Raw genomic sequence first — 734 nt, 5'->3', positions numbered from 1 at the left:
CATATAATGGCCCGTCACACAGGACAGAGGCCTTTTCAGTGTGCCCATTGTGAATATAAAGCAGTTCGAAAAGGCCAATTAAAAATTCACATAATGGCTCGTCACACAGGAGAAAAGCCTTTTCAGTGTCCTCATTGTGACAATAAATCAGTTCGTTCGCAAGAATTAAAAATACACATAATGCGCTATCATACATGTGAAATGCCTTTTCAGTGTCCTCATTGTACTTATAAATCAGTTGCTTCTTCTGGTTTAAAAAAACATATAAGGCGCCATCATACAGGAGAGAAGCCTTTTCAGTGTGCTCATTGTAGCTATAAATCAGTGGTTTCCACAGATTTAAGAAGACATACAATGCGCATTCATACAGGAGAGAAACCTTTTCAGTGCCCTAGCTGTGATTATAAATCAGTCACGTCTAAAGAATTAAAAATTCATATAATGCACTGTCATACTGGAGAAAAGCCTTTTCAGTGTCCTAATTGTGATTATAAATCAGTTACTTCTACAGAATTAAAAAGCCATATAATGTCCCATCATATTGATGAGAAGCCTTTTCAGCTGTGATTATAAAATTACTATTACTGTGAATATAAAATAATATATTATCAGAAATTAAAAGTCATTTACTGGCCCATCATGCAGGAGAGAAGTCTTTTCAATGTCCTCAATGTGATTATAAATCAGTTTGCTATACAAATTTGAAAAAACATATAATGGCTCTTCACACAGAA

General features: G+C 34.6%; 1 protein-coding gene across 1 annotated transcript; it reads left to right on the top strand.

The window, feature by feature from the left end:
* Positions 1-6: 6 nt before the first annotated feature.
* On the top strand, positions 7-567 carry LOC136797252 (gastrula zinc finger protein XlCGF57.1-like). The gene has a single exon (XM_067053311.1). It carries the CDS (start codon positions 7-9, stop codon positions 565-567), a length of 561 nt encoding a protein of 186 aa, XP_066909412.1.
* Positions 568-734: the final 167 nt, after the last annotated feature.

This window comes from Halyomorpha halys, unplaced genomic scaffold (genome assembly GCF_000696795.3).
Source record: "Halyomorpha halys isolate HHAL.00 unplaced genomic scaffold, Hhal_1.1 Scaffold1700.1, whole genome shotgun sequence".
Classification (NCBI taxonomy): domain Eukaryota; kingdom Metazoa; phylum Arthropoda; class Insecta; order Hemiptera; family Pentatomidae; genus Halyomorpha; species Halyomorpha halys.
This window is presented reverse-complemented; position numbering and strand designations above follow the sequence as displayed.